General features: G+C 46.5%; 1 protein-coding gene across 1 annotated transcript in view; it reads left to right on the top strand.

Annotated features, from left to right (window-relative positions):
- MINDY4B (MINDY family member 4B) overlaps nt 1-8162 on the top strand; it is a 36561-nt gene extending 28399 nt beyond the window's left edge. Inside the window, exons 11-12 of the mRNA XM_051818718.3 lie at nt 3872-4052; nt 5974-8162. Coding sequence (XP_051674678.3) covers nt 3872-4052; nt 5974-6116 — 324 coding nt within the window. The 3' untranslated portion in view covers nt 6117-8162. The remainder of the gene's footprint in view (nt 1-3871; nt 4053-5973) is intronic.
- Nucleotides 8163-22613: the final 14451 nt, after the last annotated feature.

Consider the following 22613-nt stretch of genomic DNA (forward strand, 5'->3'; position numbering starts at 1 on the left):
GGTGTAATACATCTGAATATTAGATGTATGTCCTGATGATTCAAAACCTAATGAAAGGAAGATTTCTGAAATCAAAAGAAGACCGACGCGCTGTCTGACCACTAGATTCTGCCTCCGAGGAGAAATGCATCCGGCAGGGCTGCCTATGTCTTCCGCTTCAATCTCTTCTTCCTCTGGGAGAAAATTGCAGAGATTGCAAAACCATATGTCCTTCAGACCCAGTGTCACAGCCTGGTGGGTGCGATTGAGAGAGAGAGAGAAAGAGAGAGAGGGAGGGAGGGACAGAGAGAGATGGAGCCCTCATTAGATGATACAGCAAGGGCCCCGTGCCCACCAGACTGACGGTGCCTGCAGGACACAGCCAGCTACCCACAGGATGCGGCACTATTTTGAAGCTTCTCTGTTACTTTGCTATTTGGAGGTACAGGTTTGAGTGTGAGGTTCCAATACCTAAGTGAGAACATAAAGCAGTTTGAGTCTAACACCATCTGGAAAGCCTTAGGAGGTGCACATTAGCTTCACACCTGCCACTGGGAAGGAAATGCAACTCTGATTTTTAGAAGGGACTGAAACCTTTTAGGTCTTGCTGGAATTACTCCCAAGGCAGTCCTGGCAGCACACACAAACATCCCAGTGGTACCCTCTTCCCTTTAGAGAGCCTGAGAGGAAGAAACTTCCAAACCGAGAAAGTACCAAATGAAGCTCCACCCACTGTCCTCTGCCACCAAGTCACCGAGGGGGCACCTTGCACACATAACTCATTTGTCTTTACAACATACCTGCAAACTCGGTGACAGAAGTTACATCAGCTCTGTATTCCAGGTGGCAGAGACAAGAGCCAGACCATTAACAGGTAAACACAGGAATTGTCACCAGGAACTGGCACAGGAGGCACAACATTTTCAACACCTTTCTCTCCTTCCCATTACCAGCCTGGGGACTTGGGACTTGCAATAGCAAGTTCATTATGGAATGGCACGTTGGAAGCATCATTGTGCTATGCGCTCACAAAAAGAATCTTATAGACCCAATGCTTGTCCTCTGGCATGTAGGATGTGTCCGTCCATCTTCCTGTCCTTATATTTTTTTTACATTGGCTTTAGTGCCGCCTGCAATGCTGAAACTTCCGGGCTTATTACACAATGAGTGAACTTAAGGAGAAAGGTATTTTATTTATAGCACCGCTGTATCACAATTTAATTTCCTTTTTACCATGGCAACATGAAGCAACATGCACAAATTCAGCTTTAGTGGAATCTCACCAATAAAACATATTTAGAATCCTGCTTTTGGGGGGATTGCTGGTAAACTGTGTCTATCCAAAAGCAATACAAATGCTCAAAATGGAAAATTCCAGTCATATTGCTTATATGGTTGGCCAAGAAAGACGAGGATGTAACGGCTGGCGGGATCCATTTGGAAGGGGCTTGGTTTCAGGTTAGCGGAATTCACTTCAAACCAGGTGTGTTCCCAGCTGTCGTCTGAAGGCTCACCTCCTAGAGCGAGTACCCGAGGTGCTGTGACAGTCGTGTGTGATGTTTCTCTTTTCGTCAAAATCTCTCAAAGCAACCTCTTTGCCTGCTCAGTGTGAGATCTCTTTAGCGACTCAGAGATGGTTACATTTTGACTACTTCATTTTCCTCCTACTGGAAGGAAATCTGAAAGAGCCCCAGTTCAGGAAAGAAAGCTGTTGCATAAGGTGACAATAGTGTGCTGTCAGCACCTAGCAGCATCTTCCTCTGAATGTCGTGTGAATTTCGCCCACATGACAAAGACTCTAGAAGCAATACCATATATGTGTATATTGCATTCCATCCCCCCAACCATAACATACAATTGATCCGAATATCCACCTACAGCTCAAAGGGAATGACCCTTGATTACAAACAGCCCTCAATCTCAGTTTGTCCAGATTTTCCAAGCTTCATAATTCCATGCCTTGTGTATCGTATGTTGATTACATAGAATCTTAGTACAGAAGGACACCATTGTGAGAAGACCTAAGAAAGTGCTTCTTTTGGCCGGCGCCGCAGCTCACTAGGCTAATCCTCCGCCTGCGGTGCCAGCACCCCAGGTTCTAGTCCCGGTCGGGGCACTGGATTCTGTCCTGGTTGCTCCTCTTCCAGTCTAGCTCTCTGCTGTGGCCCCGGAGTGCAGTGGAGGATGGCCCAAGTGCTTGGGCCCTGCACCCGCATGGGAGACCAGGAGAAGCACCTGGCTCCTGGCTTCAGATCAGCGTGGTGCGCTGGCCGCAGCGGCCATTGAGGGGTGAACCAATGGAAAAGGAAGACCTTTCTCTCTGTCTCTCTCTCTCTGTGCACTCTGTCAAAAAAAAAAAAAAAAAATGCTTCTTTTACCACTAATGACTACAAAGCGACTTGGAACTTGGGGGTAGACATCTGAACTATAGGTCAGCCGCTTCGGTGGCACGTCCTCTCTGCTTTACTTTCTACACAGCCAGCAGGCAAGCGTGCTCCACGTTTGATATGTGGGATGCTCAATGACGCTCAGCCCAGAGGGACTCACTCTGCCGTGAGTGGGCCAGCTCCCCCTAGAAACATGACTTGTTTGGGGTGGGAGGTTTGCATTCCTTCTTAAGCTACCAACTAAACCTGAGATCATTTCTTTTAAGCATAGTAAATACTTTTTTTATGATAGCTGCAAGTGAAATACTCAAAGACAAAATTATCCTCGATTTCACCATATCAGCCTCCTCTGAAGAATTTAAACAAAAATGAAGGGATCTGAATAGGACTAGTGATAAATCAAAATGTCAGGTTACTAGCCTTTAATACTTGGGTTTACAAAGCACAAAATGATTTTTCGAAGCTGGGTTTCCCAGCAAACAGAATTTGTTCCTGAACAAACAGTACCACTCTGAGGACTGGGAAGAAAAGGAACACAATGGCAACACTGATTCCTCTTACGACAGGGAGAGATGCCAAGGTCAGGGTCCAACAACTCTACTTGACATCAAGTGGAAATGGTGCGTTTCTCCACATCGCTCAAGTTTATTTCTTGAAGTAGGAAAAAATTTGGTTTTATGAATTTTGATGAAAAATTTTTACAGTATCCTTTTCTACCTCTTTAAACAAAACAATGGCCATCATCTGTAGAAATGCATGATAATACCGAGCCCTCAGAGGCTATGGAAAATGACAGGATCACAATGCCTTTCACTGTGTGCACTCACCAGGGTGGTGGTCTTTTGAATCTAATTTGCTACCTATAGGAATTCAAGCTTGAATTGACAAGTACCTTAAAAAAAATTACTCACAGGCTGGTTAAAACAGTAAATACTGAGCCAGGGCACTCTGCTCCGTATCTTCGCAATCTATCTCCATGTATCTGTAGACGTTTGTGTACCTGTGTGAGTGTGGGGGCCCCATGCCCCCAGAAACTTGATTCTGTGTTCTAAATGGCTGGTCTTGCCAGAAGTTCGACCAGCTGCCGAATGAACTATTGCTGTAACTCGGGAATAGGAGCAAATACACTAGCCAATGACAAGGAGAGAATTAGAATTCTCTTATTCCACCCCTACACTTACATTTCAGTTCATTTATTCCTCACCATACCTCAAAGTCTCCCTGAAGTTGTTCCACCTTTTCCATGAGGGCAGCAAGAAAATTCGTAAAAATAGAACCCATGAAGAGAGAAGCGGCAGCATCACCACTGTACCACGCCATTCATAAATGCAAACTCATTCATGACGAAGCCTCTGTTTCCAATCTTACTCCACGTGCAGTGCCCTGCACAGCTACAAGTGCAATAGGCAGCCTCAGGGCTGCCTTTTGATCGTGGTGATGTATCAGCATCTGTCGCCATGTGGCAAAATCTCTATATTCATCTGTGTCCCCCTCTCTCCTCCCAGGTGGGCAGTATGCTGAAGACTCCCAAGTTACCTATTTGGCTGTGCAACATCAATGGAAATTATGGTGTCCTTTTTTGCACAAACAAGCAGCTCCTATCAGACTGGAAAATGGAGCGTCTCTTTGATCTGTACTTTTACAATGGCCAGCCCTCCCAGAACAAGCCCGTGCATCTTACAATAGGTGAGCATTTCAGACTCCAAGTGTTGTAGCTTTAATGTGCTCAAAGAGACGCGGCTGCTGCTGCATAGCAGCTGTGTGGATATTCATGCTAGCTCCCCAGGAAAATGCTTAGGTTCCATTTCTGAAATGAAGCCTGTGCAGGAATCCCATGGGCCAAAACCCATATGTTGTGATACAGGGATTCTGAATCTGCTCTAAATAGGAACAGGAGGGACTGGCATTTTGGCACAGCGGGTAAAGCCACTGCCTGCTGTGTCCCATATGGGCACTGGTATGAGTCCTGCCTGCTCCACTTCTAATCCAGCTCTGTGCTAATGTACCTGGGAAAGCAGCAAAAGATGGCCCAAGTCCTTGGGCTGCTGCACCCATGTGGGAGACCCAGAAAAAGGTTCTGACTCCTGGCTTTGGCCATTTCAGCCATTTGGTGAGTGAACCAATGGATAGAAGACCTCTTTCTCCCCTTCTTTCTTTCTCTAACTCTGACTTTCAAATAAATAAATCTTAAAAAAAAAGTAAATAGGAACAGGGATTTAGAAATATCATCAAGGAACAAACAATTTTTAGGTAAGAGAAAAAAGCAGAAAGTAAAGAGTCAGTTTTCCAAAACAGCCATCTCCCGGGCCTTTTATCTTTGGGTATGAGGTGTTTACTATCTGAGAAAAGAGCTGGGAGAACAAAGGATCCCAAGTGGCCACGTCTACCCCCGTAACCAAACACCAGGCGTCATCCAGTCTGATGGTGCATTTCTGGTCAAACTAGTTCAGGAAGCACTCTTGAGGACCTACTATGTGCAAGATATAGGCTGGATGCTAGGAAAACCATATGAAGAAGGCATAATTCCAAAAAGCTTTAGATTCCAAACCAGTGGGAGAAGCAAACAGGTCATTTCATTTCAATTACAACCCTGCTTTTTGTAACTCATGAGGGAGGACGATGAACCTTGAGATGCCTGTAGCCATCGGCCCCTTGGAGCAGGTATGATAAGAGGACAGACTGGGCATTGTATCCAGCAGCCATGGAGCCTCGGCTCCACTTGGGCAGCCTTGCTGATGTCTTGGCCCTTCCATTTAGTGCCACAGACCTGGCATTCAGAAGCCTTTTGTTATCATCACTACATTTGCAAGAGGATCTTGGTGAATCTCACCTGTGGCTAGCTCACAGTTCTTTAATTATGAGAAATATATATTAACCCATTTAATTGAGTGCTACATGCATAATCTGTTCCTTAAAATAGATGGGCATTTCTACTTCAACTTTCTCCTTTGAGGAAAGCATTTTTTTTTTTCATTTGCTCACAAGCATCACACACATTCTTCCTGGGGCACGGTGTTGAAAGTCTGACATATATTAACCCATGAAATTCCTAAGTAGTCATATAAGATTGGTGCTGGAAGAGGCACAACACAGCTTAGCAACATTCATATCCCAGAATACTCAACAGCTCAGGTTACACTGATTGATTTTTATGGGACTCTTCAACATGCAGTCTGCTGGAGTCCCCTCTGCTTAACCAGCTCTTAGAGCACAGTTTACTGAGGCCATCTCCCATCTAGCCACCCTTCTCTCCTTTAACAAAAATTTATTTTGTGGGAGGCAAAGACAGAGCGAACTCCCATCGACTAGTTGACTCCCCTAATGCCCATTAACAACCGGGGCCAAAGCCGGGAACTGAACCCCGCGTGGGTGGCAGAGACACAAGGACTTGAGCCATCCCCTGCTGCTTCCCAGCGTGCACAACACAGGAAGCTGGAACCAGGGTGGAGCTGGGACTCCAGCCCGAGTGCTCCTCAATGGGATGAGGGCGTCTCGAGAGGTGTCTTAAGCCCGAGGTGAAGCACCTGCCCCCTCTCTGGCCTCTTCACTCGTGTTACTCTGCAACACCATGCTAGGCTTGGTCTCAGAGCCTGTGTTCCTTTCCCAGACACTCACTCCCATCCCTGGGAAAGCGACCAACGTGAAGATCAACACAGAACAGGAAGACGGTTTTCTCCAGTGGAGATGGTGATCAGAACCAAATGGAGAGAGGCCACAGTCCACTGGAACAGGGCTGCTCCTTTTATCTAAAGAGAAAACGAAGCTGAGCAATGAAATGGGAGGCGGCAGTCCTGCAGGTGCGTGAAAGCCTGGTGGGAGAGTGGGGGCCACTTCGTTTCCACGGTCCTCATGCGTGAGCCCACCAGAAAACACTCTCCATGGTTTTTCCACTTCCATTTCCCATCGAGCCCTCTGCAGGTACTACCAGTGCTGTAGGAGAAATATTGGCCCGAATGCCCCAGACAGCATGGCCTCCTCTGTGGTCACCTGGACTGATGGCTTTGTGTAAATTCAGAAAGAAAAACAGATTCTCCTCCCTGTTATTTGCAAATTGTTCTTCTCTTGCTGTGATCCTCCACCAGGATTCCGGCAGCAGGCAGCAGGCAGCAGGCAGCTGGCTCTGACTTGGCGATGACGTCGTGGGTCCTGCACCCTCAGATTTTAGTTAGGACAAGACTTACTGCTGCGGGAAGCATGCCTGCGCAAGAGCACCTCTCTCTTGCCCACGTGAGCAAGCTCATATCATTCAGATAGCAATTGGGTTTCCTCGGGCCCGAAGCAGGGGCTATTCCTGGCGGGCTGGCAGCCAGGACAGCGGACGTGTGGGATTGAGAGACAAGGCAAGTGGGCAGGGGACAGTCTTTCTAGCAGTGCTGTGTTTGTTTCTTCTCTTCATTAGCCAGCTATAAATACACAAGCAGACCAAAAAAGAAGTCCAAGTCCCACACAAAATAAAATTACATCTAAAAATGAAATCTCTTAGGTCACTGTTCAAAGGGGAAAACAATCGTTTTTAGAATATGATCTTTCCTGGGCCTGTGAAATGTCTGCATTTTTTTTTTTTTTGGAAGAGACGCACAGAGCAGACACATATTCTTTCTAAAATAAGCCCATGGGATCCATCAAGGCATTTTTCCCACCCATCCCACTGGGCTGCCGGCTCACAGCCTGAGGTCTCTCTATATTTGCAAACCAAGGCCAGCTTCCAAAGAACAACTTTTCTTCACTCGTTGTCCAAATTAATTTATTAAATGCATTTTCATTTGGCCCAAAGAGCAACATTTGAACTTCAGGAGCATGTAGAAAATGAAACTTCAAGGTGAATAATCAATTATGTCAAAAGAAAAAGCCAATTTGGCTTGGATTGCTGAATATGGTGTCTTTATCACTGGTGTTTTCATCTGGGATTTTAAATGCATCAGACAAACGAGTGGATCCCTATAGACCCTGGCCTTATTCTTAGTCATACGTGCTCTGTCTGAGGTGCCAGGCTGTTTTTGTTAGGTGAACCCTGAGTGGCTTCTTACTAAATGATTCTTTTAATGTTGACCACCGGAGAGCCTAGAGCCAAATTAGAAACCACACTAAATGCATCGATGAGCAAGCGCTCAGTGGCAACTCAGAGCTCCGGGAAAGTCTCAAGCGACAGGACTTTCCTTCCTGCTGGGAGGGCTTGCGAGGGGCCCAGGAGCAGTCTCAGCTCCTCTTGGAGGGCTGCACACAGCACCCCTTGTTACTGGACCCAAAGCAGGGCTCTGGAGAGTGGAGGAGCTGGGTGACTATTAGGTAAACCGCCAGCAGCAAGTGCCTGGCACTGCATGGGTCTTTGCAAAAGACATTAAAACATTCTTTTTGCTTATTTATTTGAGAGGCAGAGTAACAGAGAAAAAGGAAGAGACAGAGATCATCCACCTGCTGGTTTAATTCCCACATGGCCACAATGGCCAGGGCTGGGTCAAGCAGAAGCCAGGAGACTAGAACGCGGGTAGCAGGGACCCAGGCATGTGGGCCATCTTCTGCTGCTTTCCCAGGCTCATTTGCAGGAGGCTGTTTTGGAAGCAGAGGAGCCAGGACTCAAACCAGTGCCTGCATCGCAGGCAGCAGGTTTATCTGCTGTACTACAAATGTCAGCCCCAAAACGTATTTTTTAATTGGTCTTATTTCAATATTCATTTTCTGTCCTGAACTTTTTCTCCTTTGGAAGGTTAATCTTTTTAATAACTTATATTAGTTTGCGATACGTGTTTGTTATTGTCATCGGTGTTGTTTCTGGAACAAGTCTAGAAATAAATAAAATAACGAAGAAAAGATTCAGTACCTATGATTTACATGCAAATTTATAATTTTGATGTAGAAATGTATTCATCACTTTGTGTGTCAGTGTCAATGAAAACAGGTCTTTATTTTATCTTACAGCACCTGGTAATCCTTGAGTCTTTTTCTTAAGGTTGAGTCATGAGATTTAAAACTAGCTAGAAATTTCCTGGGGCTCTCAGTTCACCTTTGACCTTCCTGTGTTTTATGAAAAAGCGACTGTAATAGTCCTTTCAGCTTCTCAGACATAAAGACCCGGCCATCTGCTGGAAGATCGGGACGTTCATTTTAAAGAACAGCTTCCTGCATTTTACCAAGACAGGGCCTCTGAGAGGCTGGTGAAGAATGTCCTCCTGTACTATCAGCTTGGATCGGTGTGTCCCTCCCCAACTGGTGTTCATTCTCAGGGAAGCCGCAGGGATTATGAGCTCAAGTATGGGCTCACTCCATTCAGGCCACCAGACCAGGAAGGGCGGGGCCAGGGGCAGGCGGACCTGGAGCTGCAGAAATAACTGAAGGGCAATGGGCTGGCATTGACTTGGCACCACGCAGAGCCTGTGCCACCCTCAGTCACACCTGGCCGTGAACTCACGCGTAAGCAAGTACACTAACTAAAGATACATACATACTGGTGGCCATTGTGACTGCCTGGCGAGAGCCTCAGAAACGGCGTCACTCACTCACCCACTCGATGTTTGTTAACACCCCCCATGTGCTCAGGGACGGTGCTGGGCAGTGGGCAAACTCGTCAGCAAAAGCACACCTCCCTCCCATCCCCCACGGGACCCAGTGCCTTCTGGGGAGACAGCATTCATCAAACATCTGCTTCAATCAATACAAGCTTGCAGGCTGAGATAGGTGTTTGGAGAGAAGGACTGGGAGGTGAGGCAAAGGGGTCTCCAGGGAAGGAGTTCAGACGAGGAGGACAGGGACACAGAGCAGGTGCCAAGCTCTGTGCTGAATGTGCGGGCAGAGCAGAGAGAGCAAGGCGGGAGTCATGGAGACAGGCTGGAGAAGCAGGGGATGGGCAGGGGACAGTGTGAATTTGAAAACCAAAATGCCTCAGGGTGGAAAACAGATTGGAGAGAGCCACAGTGCTTGCAGAGACTAGGGAGGTGTCTATGCCAGGGAGGTCAGTAAGTGATGCTCAGAACACAGTGGCAATTAAAGCAGATAGAAGTGGCTCGCTGGAGGGCAACATTCAGCAGGCAAAACAGAGAAAGCTGAGACTGAGCACACAGGAAGGGAGAAGGAGGACTTCTAGGGTGATGGCCATGTGGCCTCGTGGTTAAGAGCTAGTTGAGACATCCATGTCCCATGTCAGAGTGCCTGGGTTCAATACCCACCTCTACCTCCTGACCCAGCTTCCTGCCCTGGCAAGGCCGATTCTTGGAGGCAGCAGGGGTGGTTCAAGTAGCTGGGTTCCTGCCCCCCACATCAGAGACCTGAACAGAGTCCTCAGCTCCTGGCTCCAGCCCCCAGACATTGCCGGTATGTGGTGTGTGAAGCAGTGGATGGAATTTATCTCTGTCTCTTTCTACCTCTTGAATCAGTGACTAAAAACTTTGTATGAAGAATGGCTTCTGGCCTGGTAACCAGATGAAAGGCTGTGCCTCTGCGGAATCTGGAAACACCAGAAGGACACCAGGTTTAGAGAGGAAGAAATCACAGGTTTGGTTTTGGACTTGAAGCATTCAAGTGGAGCGGTAGAGGAGGGGGTGAGGAATTAGGAGAGAGGTTTGGGCCAGATCAATAAATACATCTGGGAGTCACTGACGACAGTCTGCGAGAAAACTGCTGAGGGTACTAAGGTGTGAGTAGGAGCTCCCACGTCAGGGTCCAGAGGAGTCCATTGAGCTTGGAAGGAAGGCAGAGAGGGAGTAACTGGGAATCCAGGCGAGTCTGAAGACCACGTGCCCAGTGTGAGAGCAGGCCGTTCCCCAGCAGTCATCCTGGGGGTGAGAGAAGGTGGCGCCCCAGGAGGGGGAGGCAAAACTTCCCCGGCCTCACCTCGCCTGCCTGGGCTAGACCAGTGCCTGGGAAACTCGGGCAAGTGGCAGAGAACTGCAAGTTGTCAGAGTCTGCAGGAATTCCCACAGGACAGACGTGGCTGCAAGGGAAATTTTAGGTTTTCCTGCCTTCTGACTCCAGGATGCTGAAATTAAGTTGTTAAGCCTGATATTCTCTGCACTTTGGGGAATTAAGAAAGGAATCCGTCTCACATGGAAAGAGACCTTCCAACACCTGCAGAAGCCAGACTTGCAGTTGGCAGGGGTCTCCTGTGAGAAGCAGAGCAATAGAACAGGATAGCGTGACTAGCTAAAGGACACAGTGAGGGACAATTGGGTGACATCAGCACACACAAAAGAGCAAGAGAAAATGCAAGTCAGACTCCAGATGAGGGCAGAAAAGTCCCATTCCAGAGGATGCAATCCTAGGTAAACGCAGAACTTAAGTAAAGAAATAAGAGAAATTCATCTCAATCAGGCTTGATAGCTATTCAAAAATGCCAACCCTGGGCACCGGCATCATCACACTTGGCACATCTGCATCCCACGTCAGTGGAACGCCTGGGGTTGAATGACCTCTGCTTTCAATCCGGCTCCCTGCCGATGCACCCGGGAAGGCTGCAGATGATGGCCTCAGTACGTGGGTCCCTGCCACGCATGTGGGAGACCCGCATGGGGTCTGTGACTCCTGGCTTCAGCCTGGCCCAGCCCCAGTCCCAGCTCCAGCTGTTGCGGCTGTTTGGGGAAGAGAACCAGCAAATGAAACATCTGTCTCTTCTTCTCTCTCTGTAATTCTGCCTTTCAAATAATTTGGTAAAACTTTAAAAAAGTTCACCCTGATCTCCTGAAAATAAATGTACAGAAGAAGCATATTTATGTAAAAACAAAAAAATATTATTAGTGACCATCAGGGATTATCTACATAAAAGATATTTTAGCCCAGGATTAAGTCTCTTCATGCTAAAATAAACATCTTTACGGTAAATCAACCTCTTTTCACTACTGTCCACAAGGTGGTGCCATGAGAGTGATTTTTTTTTTCAATTCATTACCAAATATAATTATCACAGTAAATGTGGGCGATTCACTCTCACTCACACACAAAACCTACCCTATTTATAAAATTGATGCAGAAGATATTAATCCTTGTGATACTTGGGACTGTGTTACTAAGCATGGGAGCAGGAAGCCACCCCCATCTCACCACCGTGCACCATCCAAGCCAGGCCTATCCGTCCCCACCCACCTGCTGTTCCCACTGCCCCAAAGGATGCTGACCCCATCGCCTTCCTCAGATCATGACTTTTTTTTTAAACTTTTATTTAATAAATATAAATTTCTAAAGTACAGCTTTTGGATTATAGCGGCTTTTCCCCCCATAACCTTCCTCCCATCCACAACCATCCCATCTCCCACTCCCTCTTCCATCCCATTCTTCATCAAGATTCATTTTCAATTATCTTTATATACAGAAGATCAATTTAGTATACACTAAGATTTCAACAGTTTGCACCCACACATATACACAAAGTATAAAATACTGCTTGAGTAGTAGTTTTACTGTTAATTCTTGTAGTACAACACATTAAGGATGGAGGTCCTACATGGGGAGCAAGTACACAGTGACTCCTCTTGTTGATTTAACAATTAACACTCTTATTTATGACGTCAGTAATCACCTGAGGCTCTTGTCATCAGCTGCCAAGGCTATGGAAGCCTCTTGAGTTCACAAACTCTGACTTTATTTAGACAAGGCCATAATCAAAGTGGAAGTTATCTCCTCCCTTCAGAGAAAGGTACCTCCTTCTTTGATGGCCCGTCTTTCCACTGGGATCTCACTCACAGAGATCTTTCATTTAGTTAGTCATATTTTTTTTGCCACAGTGTCTTGGCTTTGCATGCCTGAGAAACTCTCATGGGTTTTTTAGCCGGATCCAAATGCCTTAAGGGCTGATCCTCAGATTGTGACTTAAAACCATCTCTTCAGTGAAGCCATTTCTGACACCATCCTCCAACTAAATGAGGCCTCGAGGTCCCCACCTTGCTCACATGATTTAGAATTCTTTAATCCATTGTGTGCTTCTCTGTTTTTTTTTTTTTTTTTTTTTTGACAGGCAGAGTGGACAGTGAGAGAGAGACAGAGAGAGAAAGGTCTTCCTTTGCCGTTGGTTCACCCTCCAATGGCCGCCGCTGCAGCCGGCGCACCGCGCTGATCCGATGGCAGGAGCCAGGATCCAGGTGCTTTCCTGGTCTCCCATGGGGTGCAGGGCCCAAGCACCTGGGCCATCCTCCACTGCACTCCCTGGCCACAGCAGAGGGCTGGCCTGGAAGAGGGGCAACCGGGACAGAATCCGGCGCCCCGACCGGGACTAGAACCCGGTGTGCCGGCGCCGCTAGGCGGAGGATTAGCCTAGTGAGCCGCCGCGCCGGCGCTTCTCTGTTATATACCCAACTACCCACAGACCATCAGTTCTTAAACTTTAAGATTTATTTTATTTATTTAAAAGGCACAGTTAGAGAGAGAAACAGAGTAGGGACCAATGCTGTGGTGCAGCAGGTTAAAGCCTTGGCCTGAAGCGCCGGCATCCCATATAGGCACCAGTTCAAGTCCCAGCTGTTCCTCTTCCGATCCAGCTCTCTGCTTATGGCCTGGGAAAGCAGTACAAAATGGCCCAAGTCTTTGGGCCTCTGCACGCACGTGGGAGACCCAGAAGAAGCTCCTGGCTCCTGGCTTCAGATCAGCACAGCTCCGCGTTGCAGCCACCTGGGGAGTGAACCAGTAGATGGAAGACCAACCTCTCTGTCTCTGCCTCTCTCTGTCTTTCAAATAAATAAATCTTGATAGGAAGAAAGGAAGAAAGGAAGAAAGGAAGAAAGGAAGAAAGGAAGAAAGGAAGAAAGGAAGGAAGGAAGGAAGGAAGGAAGGAAGGAAGGAAGGAAGGAAGGAAGGAAGGAAGGAAGAAAGAAAGAAAGAAAGAAAGAAAGAAAGAAAGAAAGAAAGAAAGAAAGAAAGAAAGAAAGAAAGAAAGAAAGAAAGAAAATCTTCCATCTGCTGGTTAACCCCCTAAATGGCTGCAATGGCCAGGGCTAGGCTAGGCTGAAGCCAAGAGCTTCTTCTAGGCCTCCCACATGGGTGCAGGGGTCCAAACACTTGGTCTGTCATCTGCTGCTTTCCCAGGCCATAAGCAGGGAGACGGATTAGAAGTGGCGCAGCGGGGACTCGAACAAGTGCCTATATGAGATGCTGGCATCACAGGAGGCGGCTTTACCTGCTACGCCACAACACTGGCCCTGTTCTCAAACTTTTTCATCTCAAGAACTTTTTATGGGGGCCAATGCTTTGGCATAGTAGGCTAAGCCTCCACTTGTGGTGCCAGCATCCTATATGGGTACTGGTTTGTGTCCTGGCTGCTCCACTTCTGGCCCAGCTCACTGCTATGGTCTGGGAAAGCAGTGGAAAATGGCCCAAGTGTTTGAACCCCTGAACTCACATGGGAGACCCAGAAGAAGCTCCTGACTCCTGGCTTCAGATTGGCTCAGTTCTGGCCACTACAGCTATTTGGGAAGTGAACAGATGGAAAACCTCTATCTCACTGTCTCTGTCTGTAACTCTAACTCCCAAATAAATTAATAATTTTTTTTAAAAAAAGGAACTTTTCATATTATTCAAAAGTTTCAAAGGTTCCCAAGAAATTTTGCTTATATAATGAGTAGTATCTATTAATATTTATTCTACTAGAAATTAAAATTGGGGGTCAGCACTGTGATGCAATGGGTTAACACCCTGGCCTGAAGCACCAGCATCCCATATGGGCGTCAGCTTGAGTCCTGGCTGCTCCACTTCTTATCCAGCTCCCTGCTAATGTGCCTGGAAAAGTAACGGAGGACGTCTCAAGCCCTTGGGCTCCGGCACCAGGAGACCTGGAAGAAGCTCCTGGCTTCAGATCAGCACAGCTCTGGCTATTGTGGCCAATTGGGGAGTTAACCAGCAGATGGAAGACCTCTCTCTCTCTGTCTCTCCTCTCTCTGTGTAACTCTGACTTTCAAATAAATAAATAAATCTTTTTAAAAAGATTAAAATTGAAGTTATTTAAATATGTATTAATTATTTAAAGTAACAAAAAAATTGGATAGTAACATGAGGTATCATTTTATGAAAAACAACTATATTTTCCAAGGAATGTAAAGAGTGGCATTATTTTACATTTCTGTAAAACTATTTAATAGCCAGTTTAATATGAAACAGCAGTATGCTCACATCTGACTCTGCATTTCAGCTGTTGTGATGTTGTTTAGGCTGAAATATATCAAGAAACAATAGACCTCAGAGATATTTGGTTGGAAAGGGAGGAGGAATTTACTAAATTGTGGCGTTCTTGATGCTGTTACCAAAACTCAACAAGCGGTCATTATTCCCTAAGAGTTACTTGCTGGGGCCGGCGCTGTGCTGTAGTGGATAAAGCCGTAGCCTGTAGTGCCGGCATCCCATATGGGTGCTTGTTTGAGTCCTGGCTGCTCCACTTCTGATCCAGCTCTCTGCTATGGCCTGGGAAAGCAGTAGAAGATGGCCCAAGTGCTTGGGCCCCTGCACCCACATGGAAGACCTGGAGGAAGCTCCAGATTGGCCCAGCTCTAGCCATTGCAGCCATCTGGGGAGTCAACCGGCAGATGGAAGATCTTTATCTCTGCCTCTGCCTTTCTGTAACTCTGCCTTTCAACTAAATAAATGAATCTTTTTAAAAATATGTTAGTTGCAATGTGGAAAATGAAACCCTATCAACATCACACTAAAATGCCCTGGTGTATCTTGAACTTTATTTTTTTTTTTTTTAAGTTTTAAACTTTTTTTTTTTTTTGACAGATAGAGCAAGTGAGAGAGAGAGACAGAGAAAAAGGTCTTCTTCTTTCCATTAGTTCACCCCCCAATGGCTGCTACAGCCGGAGCTATGCCGATCCAAAGCCAGGAGCCAGGTGTCTCCTCCTGGTCTCCCACGCGGTTGCAGGCACCCAAGCACCTGGGCCACCCTCCACTGCCCTCCCAGCCACAGCAGAGAGCTGGCCTGGAAGAGGAGCAACCGGGACTAGAACCCGGTGCCCATATGGGATGCCAGCACCGCAGGTGGAGGATTAGCCAAGTGAGCGACGGCGCCAGCCCAATCTTGAACTTTAAATGGGTCTTTCCCATGAATTTGTCATTTGTAAAATACTGGTTCACTGAGTTATGAAAGTCACTAAATATGGTCAACGTTTTACAATATATCAAATCAAAATTAGTTACCCTCACTACCAGCCTCATCAGAAAAGTACTTAACATATTAGATGCCATTAAAATATATTACAGGGCAGGTAAATTAGACAAACATATCATTCTAGGAAAAATCACATTCTAGTATTTCTCCCTATTGTTCACACTCCTCAATTATTTCACGCAGTGTTTTGCAAATTTTGTAGGAGTAAATCTGGTTTTCACTTGACATCTTACATGGAATCCCAACATGCAAAGCACGAACGCAAAGCTGCCGTTGGAGCTCATGGTTGTTCCCACGCTTTCTCCTCTCCATTTTATGCTGTGATCTCCAGCACCCTCCTTGATCTTAAAGCCCTGCAAGAAACCATCTGAAAACCACTAATATGGGGTTGGCATTGTGGCAGGTAGAGCAGCTGCCTGTGAAGCCAGCATCTCATACGGTGCTGGTTCAAGTCCCAGCTGCTCCATGTCTCATCCAGCTCTCTGCTATGGCCTGGGAAAGCAGTAGAACATGGCCCAGGTCCTTGGGTCCCAGCACCCATGTGGGAGACCCTGAAGAAGCTCCTGACTCGTGGCTTTGGACCAGCCCAGCTCTGGTCATTGCAGCCATTTGTGGGGTAAACCAGCAGATGGAAGATCTGTCTCTCTCTCTCTCCGTGTGTGTGTGTGTGTGTGTGTGTGTGTCTGTCTCTCCCTCTCACAGTAAACTCTGCCTTTCAAATCTTAAAAAAAAAGAAGAAAACCACCAATACAAGTCAATCCCTGCCTGTAGAATCAGTTACACTTATTTTAGTAACAGAAACCCAACCCCAAAATGGCCTAAACAAATAGGAAACTTGGCAGTCCTGGCTTTCAGTGCAGATGGACAAAGGAATTCCAACACTGCCCTTGAGACTTGGTCTCTCTGCTCTGCAAATCTGTCTCTAGGGCAAGCACCCCCTCCTACTAACAAGGTGGGCACCAACCCCCCCAAGCTCTCTTTCTCACTTCTTAGCATTCTCTCCAGAAAATGCAATTCTCCCCAGCTACATTGCAGAAGCTCGCACTGAGCCAATGCCCATGGTGGCACTACTTCGGAGGCCAGGGAGACGAAATGCTCTATTTGTCCAGGGTCCTGTCGCCACAGCACCCTGAACTGGAAGATTTTTTTTTTACAGGCAGAGTGGACAGTGAGAGAGAGACTGAGAGAAAGGTCTTCTTTTGCCGTTGGTTCACCCCCCAATGGCCACCACGGCCGGCACACCCCGCTGATCCGATGGCAGGAGCCAGGTGCTTCTCCTGGTCTCCCATGGGGTGTAGGGCCCAAGCACTTGGGCCATCCTCCACTGCACTCGCTGGCCACAGCAGAGAGCTGGCCTGGAAGAGGGGCAACCAGGACAGAATCCGGCTCCCCGACCAGGACTAGAACCCGGTGTGCCAGCGCTGCAAGGCGGAGGATTAGCCTAGTGAGCCGCGGCACCGGCCTGGAGGAAGATTTAGCTCTGTCCAAATCCTATTGACTGACAGAGCAGAACAGACAATCCTCAAGGACAATCGGTACACGAAGGGTGACACAGGCCAGCAAGCACCCCCTTCGCCTGCGTGACCTCTGTGCCCGCCCTCCCACCCCAGCAGGTGTTTCACCATGGGCCTCACCTTCACTTCCTGCGCCCAGGACTTGGGGGTCGCCCACAGCTGATGACGATGACGATGCTGCAGGAAAGAGCTGAGGCTAAGGAAAGGCCCAGAGCAGGCAGCAGGCGAGTGAGAGCCTCGCTGCAGGAGCCAAGACCCACATCCCAAACCAGGAACGGGCTGGCAGAATCACATGGGAGCACACAGACAGAGGGCTAGAAGCGAGCCCGGTGGGAGCCGTGGGGATGTCCGAAGCCACGCACAGAAGTCTAGGCTTGGGCCAACTGGCTTGCACACCTCCCTGCTTTAAGGCTGCTTGCCCTTCCTGTGGAAAATAAGGCCACTGCCTGGGGATGTCACTTAAGACTTCATCATTTTCTGAGACATGTTACAGAGCAGGAAAAGGGAATGCTCACCAGTCGCTAGGTGACCAGATCAGCCCAGTTTCTTAGCCCATCAAAATCTTACCCCCGGGGGGTGGATATTTAGCATAAATATTGCTGGGTTCAGTGCCTGGCTCTGGCTGCGGACTCCAGCTTCCTGCCAGCACAGACCCCAGGAGACAGCAGTCAGAGCTCATGTAGTTGGATCCTTGCCACCCACATGGGAACCTTGGATTGAGTTACTGGCTCCTCGCTGCAACCTGGCCCATCCTCAGCTATTGCAGGCGTTTAGGGACCGAACCAGCTGATGGAGCTCTGTCTGTATTTCATTCTCTTTCTATTTTTTAACTTTTATTTAATAAATATAAATTTCCAAAGTACAGCTTATGGATTACAGTGGCTTTTTTCCCCCTATAACTTCCCTCCCACCCACAACCCTCCCATCTCCTGCTCCCTCTCCCATTCCATTCACATCAAGATTCATCTTCAATTATCTTTATATACAGAAGATCAATTTAGTATATATTAAGTAAAGATGTCAACAGTTTGCACTCACACAGAAACACGAAGTGTAAAGTACTGTTTGAATACTAGTTATAGCATTAATTCACATTGTACAACACATTAAGGACAGAGATCCTACATGGGGAGTAAGTGCACAGTGACTCCTGTTGTTGACTTAACAACTGACACTCTTGTTTATGGCATCAGTAATTACCCTAGGCTCTTGTTAGGAGTTGCCAAGGCTATGGAAGCCTTTTGAGTTCAGCAACTCCGATCTTATTTAGACAATAATCATTCTCTTTCAAAAATATTTTCGGGGCTGGCGCTGTGGTGCAGAGGGTAAAGCCACTGCCTGCAGTGCTGGCATCCCACATGGGCACCAGTTAAGAGTCTCAGCTGCTCCACTTCCAATCCAACTCTCTGCTATGGCCTGGGAAAGCAGAAGATGGCCCAAATCCTTGGGCCCCTGCACCCATGTGGGAGACCTGGAAGAAGCTCCTGGCTTCAGATCAGCACAGCTCCGGCCATTGAGGCCAACTGGGGAGTCAACCAGCGAATGGAAGACCACCCCACCCCTGCCTCTCCTCTCTCTCCATAACTCTGACTTTCAAATAAATAAATAAATCTTCTAAAAATATTTTCTAAATGGGTACAATTTTAGACTGGAATACAACACTTTGATATTTGTATTGAAACTCTTGGTGGGGATGGAGTGTTCTGTAATCTAGAGATCCTACATTAGCAAACTCTAAAAGACTCATCAGACCTATTTAAATTACCTGACAGAGCACATGAGGGTTTCTAGTTGTTCTACATCTTGGCAGTGTTGTCACCCTTCAGGTATATATATGGTATCACATTGTGACTTTAATCTGCATTTATCTAACGACTAAGCCAGAGTTGTGCATCATTTCACTTGTTTGGCGGCCTTGCTTCTTTAGGAAAATATGAGTTTAGGTCACGTGCCCCGTCTTGTGATTGGACCATCGCATCTTTTTTATTTCATTTGTAACAGTTCTTTGCTTATTCTGATAAAAATACATGTACTGGAATATCTTCTGGCATTCTGTGGACTTTTGATCCTGCTAATGGCATCTTTTGATAAGTAGATATTTTTATTTCAGTGTAAATTTGTGTAATCGCTCCAAAAAACTGTTGAGGAACAGCATTTTTTCCTTCGTACTATTTGTTGAATTCTTTATTTAGAGTAGGGTTAATCTTATGAGTATAAAGTCAACTGAAAATAGATCTTCGTAAAAATTGAGAGTGGGAATAGGAGAGGGAGGAGGAAGAAGGGCGGGAGAGTGGGTAGTAGGGAGGGGAGGGGGGGAAACATCACTATGCTCCTAAATCTGTACATAGGAATTACATGAAACTGGTATACCGGAAATACAATTTTTTAAAAAGGAAAAACTATCCGACAGCGTCTTCCAAAGCAGAACGTATATGTATTCTGTGACTCAGCATTTGTACTCCTGGGTACGTGGGTGCACCTGGCTGAAACACACATCTGTGCCCATTAGAAGTTCAAGTCTGTGTATGGTAGCACAACTCTCAAGAGCCAGAAACAACCCAAAGGACCAGCAACAGCAGCATGGACGAGCAAAAACTAGAATTTCACATAATAGAGTACTAAAATGCAGTAAGAATGAATGAATTGCATAGACGAATCTCACAAACACAATATTGAGTGAAAGGAGCCACACAGGGAATAACACATGCTATAGGTTCCATTTACAGGTAGTTCAAAAAAAGGCACTTAGGAAAGAGGTTATCTTTTGTGAGAGTGACAAGGAAGGTTGTAAGGGATGTTGTGGGATATTAACAATAGCATATTTATATGTCTGGGTGCTGGCTACACAGTGGTGTTTGCAAAAATCCATCAAAACTATAAAGTTCATGCTCTTTTATATATGTATATCATAGCTAATAAAAAGATTTTTCTGAAATAGAGCATTTGAGGATGGACAAGTGGATTGACAGAATAAATTAAGGACCTAGAAATAAACCTTAAAATTTATGGTCCATATGTTGTTGAGAAAAGGCCAAGTCAATTTGATGGGGGAAAGAACCATCTGCTACAAATCATGATGGGACAACTGGATGGTCACAGACAAAAGAATGAATGTGGGTCCTACACACAATCACTTCCACCCAATACTGGAAGTGGATGAAAGGCTTACTCGTAAACACTGAAACTATAAAATCCTTAGAAGTAAACACAAGAGTAAATATTTGGGGCTGACGCTATGGCGCAGCAGGTTAAAGCCGCAGCCTGCAGCGCCAGCATCCCATATGGTCGCCAGTTCTAGTCCTGGCTGTTCCATTTCCAATCCAGCTCCCTGCTAATGTGCCTGAGAAAGCAGTGGAGGATGTCTCAAGTCCTTGGGCCCCTGCACCTGCATGGGAGACCCTGAGGAAGCTCCTGGCTCCTGGCTTTGGACTGGCCCAGCTCCAGCCATTGTGGCCATCTGGGGAATGAACCAGAGGATGGAAGACCTCTCTGCTGCTCCCTCTCTGGAACTCTTTCAAATAAATAAAATAAATCTTTAAAAAAGAGTAAATCTTTGCAATTTGGGGTTAGGCAATCATCTCAGACACAATACCAAAGGCCCAAGTGAAAAGAATAACAAGTTGGACCACATTAAACTTAAAAACTTTTGTGGTTCAAGAAATACCAACAAGATGACAATTCACTGACTCAGAAAATACTTACAAATCATGTATCTGATAAGATATTTGTTCCAGAATACACAAAGGAGTCATAACTCAGTAATAAAAAGAAAACTCGGTTTTAAAACATGCAAGTGATTTGAATAGACATTTTTCCAAAGGAACTATTCAACTGGCTAAATAAGCACATAAAGAAATTTTCAACATCATCAGTTGTCAAACAGATACACCCATCACCAATCCCACGGGAGGATTCCCACTGACGGAAGGTGGCAAAGAAGATGCTCACTGTGCCAAACACTGGGCATAGCAGTCGAAGCACTTCTGCCCCCCACATCCTGGGCTGCAGAGTTTTACTACTTGCTCAAGGCCCATAAAACAGAACGCACTAAAGACAGGAAGCAGATATAGTTTTTACAGATAGGCAGAAAGGGACAAAAGGTGGCTGCCATTTCGAGTGCTGAACTCTAAGACTCAGTAAGGCTGCTGTGGGTAGGCAGACTCCTGACCATGCGTGCCCAGCTTGCACAGCTGCTGAGAGACCCTGAAGGCAGCCCACCCTGGGGTATGTCTGTCTCCCAGGAGAATCTGCACTGCTGAACTGAAGTGTTGAAGGAAATCAAGTTTCTAGGAGGAGAGGAGCAGAGCCTGAGCTGCCCCAGGCAGTTCCTCAGCACCCCAAGGTGTTGGCATCTTCTAGGAGGCAAATGAAGTCTAGGCTAGTTCTAGTACCTTCTGTATATCTCAGGATGTTGCATTCCCAGCACATGCTACAGTTATTCTGAGAACTACAAGTGAGAAGGGGTGACTGCTGGATGGGACAAGTCTATCTGGGGACCATCCATTAAGGAGCAGCAAATCCAAGCCCTATGAGCTACCACTGCGCACCTGCCTGGGTGGCTATAAGCAACAAGATAAGTGTCAGTGAGGATGGGAAGAAACAGGGAGCTCCATCCACTGCTGATGGAAACACAAAGTGCTGCAGCCACTTTGGAAGGCAGTTTCACAGTTCCTCAAATTGTTACTATTATGTTATCCAGAAATTCCAGCCCTATATGTGTACCTGTCAGGCAGAAAGTTAGGCACGAGTGGCTGGGGGAAGAGCCAAAAGACCCTCCTATGGGGGAGGTACCAGAGACCCTGCTCTCCACCACAGGGACCCACCCAAGACCACCCACTTTGCCTGTTCACTTGTGTAAAGGTGTTCTCATAAGATGGGAACTCAGTCAAACCAGGAAAGTCTAGTTTACGGTATATGAGCAATGAGACCCATGTTGACATTGGAATGACCCTGCTTCATTATGCAACCATGATAAGATAATTGACATTGTGGTTCTGCTCCCTCCCACCCACCACAGGCAATCCTAGTAGACAATGTGAAGCTGCATGTGCAGAGTCCAAAGATACACAACTCCCAGATGTCAACCAAGAATGTTAACCATGAGCACCACAGCCACATCATCAGCCAGCGTCCCTCATGCTGACGGATAAAAGCCCCAAACCAGGAAGAAAAGGGGCCGCCATCTTCTCTCAACTGGCCAATTCACTCTTGGAATGTGCTTTAATAAACTTTGCTTTACTGACCCTACTTTCACCTCACTGAACTGTAATTCAGTAATCTCTCAGTGAAAAGAATTGCGGCAAATAAGCCACTGCCAAAGATGTACCTAAGAGAAACAAAAGAACATCCTTACAAAAGTTTTCACGTGGGGCTGGCATCCTGGCACAGAGATCTCTCTCTCTGTCTCTAACTCTTTCAAAGAAATAAATAAATGTGTTTTTAAAATTTATAAAATCATTTTCACATAAATATTTATTTGGCATTATTTATGATAGCCTAAAGTAGAAACAACTCAAATACCCCATCAACTGAGAAGTGGATAAACAAAAGGTGGTATATCTATACAGCGGACTGTTATTCAGCAATAAAAGGAATGACATACATGTACCAATCAACTGGAATTGACTACAACATAGAGGAACTATAGGAAATCATGCTAGG

Source organism: Oryctolagus cuniculus, chromosome 4 (assembly GCF_051225735.1).
Source record: "Oryctolagus cuniculus isolate XC-2025 breed Fujian yellow rabbit chromosome 4, ASM5122573v1, whole genome shotgun sequence".
Lineage (NCBI taxonomy): Eukaryota > Metazoa > Chordata > Mammalia > Lagomorpha > Leporidae > Oryctolagus > Oryctolagus cuniculus.